Here is a 1,092-nt window from a genome sequence, read left to right on the forward strand (position 1 = left end):
ATTGAAACACTTTATTATTTTATTCTTCTTTCATCAGACCAGTCGCCTCCTGAAGCCATGGGAAATCACAGTGCTTTGGTATCTGGAGAGAGGCGAATGCAAAGGCATATCTGCAATTTTATTTCTGGTGGGCCTTTTGCAAGACAACTTTGCGATCTTCCCCATGGCAAAGCCTTTCACTGTGATTCAAAAACAGAGAGTCTTCTAAAGGGCCAGTATGGATTCCACACACTTCTGCTCGCTAAGAGAAAAGAAAATCTTCTCTGTTACACATCAAACATCATTTTCTTGTTAGATTAAGAAGGAAGTTTCACCAGGAGCCATGGCTCATGCCTCTAATCCCAGCACTTTGGGAAGCCAAGAAAGATTGCTTGAGCTCAGGAGTTTGAGACCAGCCTGGGCAACATAGCAAGACCCCATCTACACAAAAAAATAAAAAATTAGGTGGGTATGGTGGCACATGTCTGTGAGGCTGAGGCAAGAGAATCCCTTGATCCTGGGAAACCAAGGCTGCAGTGAGCTATGATCACACCCCTGCACTTCAGCCTGGGCAAGAGAGTGAGACCCCATCCCCTCTCCAAAAAAAGATGGAAGTTTCCCAATAGTCTTTCTCACCATCCTTGTTGAGAAGGAAGCTCTGCTGAACATAGGAACATCCCTTTTCTAAAAGCAATGCTTTGTGGGTCAGTGTGATCTGACTACCAGAAAGAGTCATGCAGACTATAAAGGTGATACATTTGGAGGCAGATCGTCGACCTTTAGCTTCACTGCTTAACGTGACCTTTTCAAGTCATTTACTCCCAGAAGACTCAGTTTTTTCAAATATAAAATGGGAATATTAAAGGATTCTTTGAGTAGCAAATAAAATATATGTGAATGAAAAAGCTTTGCCAACTACTAAGTATCAAAAGGGTATAAAGTATGATGATGCTGTTATGACTGTTGAATAAATAAATAACCACTATTTGAAGTTATTAACTTAAATACACATCTACTTCTGATTCTTCAATATTGCCAAATAGCATTCTGGCCTGTTCTTGGGATGCAGTCCCAACTCTGGTATGTTGTGTTTATATATATATATATATATAT

General features: G+C 40.2%; 1 protein-coding gene across 1 annotated transcript in view; it reads right to left on the bottom strand.

Annotated features, from left to right (window-relative positions):
* Positions 1 to 1,092, bottom strand: part of SPMIP10 (sperm microtubule inner protein 10) — a 5,407-nt gene continuing 4,315 nt past the window's right edge. The window contains 2 exon segments of the mRNA XM_017885371.1: positions 1 to 133; positions 135 to 241. Coding sequence (XP_017740860.1) covers positions 34 to 133; positions 135 to 241 — 207 coding nt within the window. The 3' untranslated portion in view covers positions 1 to 33.

The sequence above is a fragment of the Rhinopithecus bieti genome, unplaced genomic scaffold, assembly GCF_001698545.2.
Source record: "Rhinopithecus bieti isolate Rb0 unplaced genomic scaffold, ASM169854v2 scaffold_14215, whole genome shotgun sequence".
NCBI lineage: Eukaryota > Metazoa > Chordata > Mammalia > Primates > Cercopithecidae > Rhinopithecus > Rhinopithecus bieti.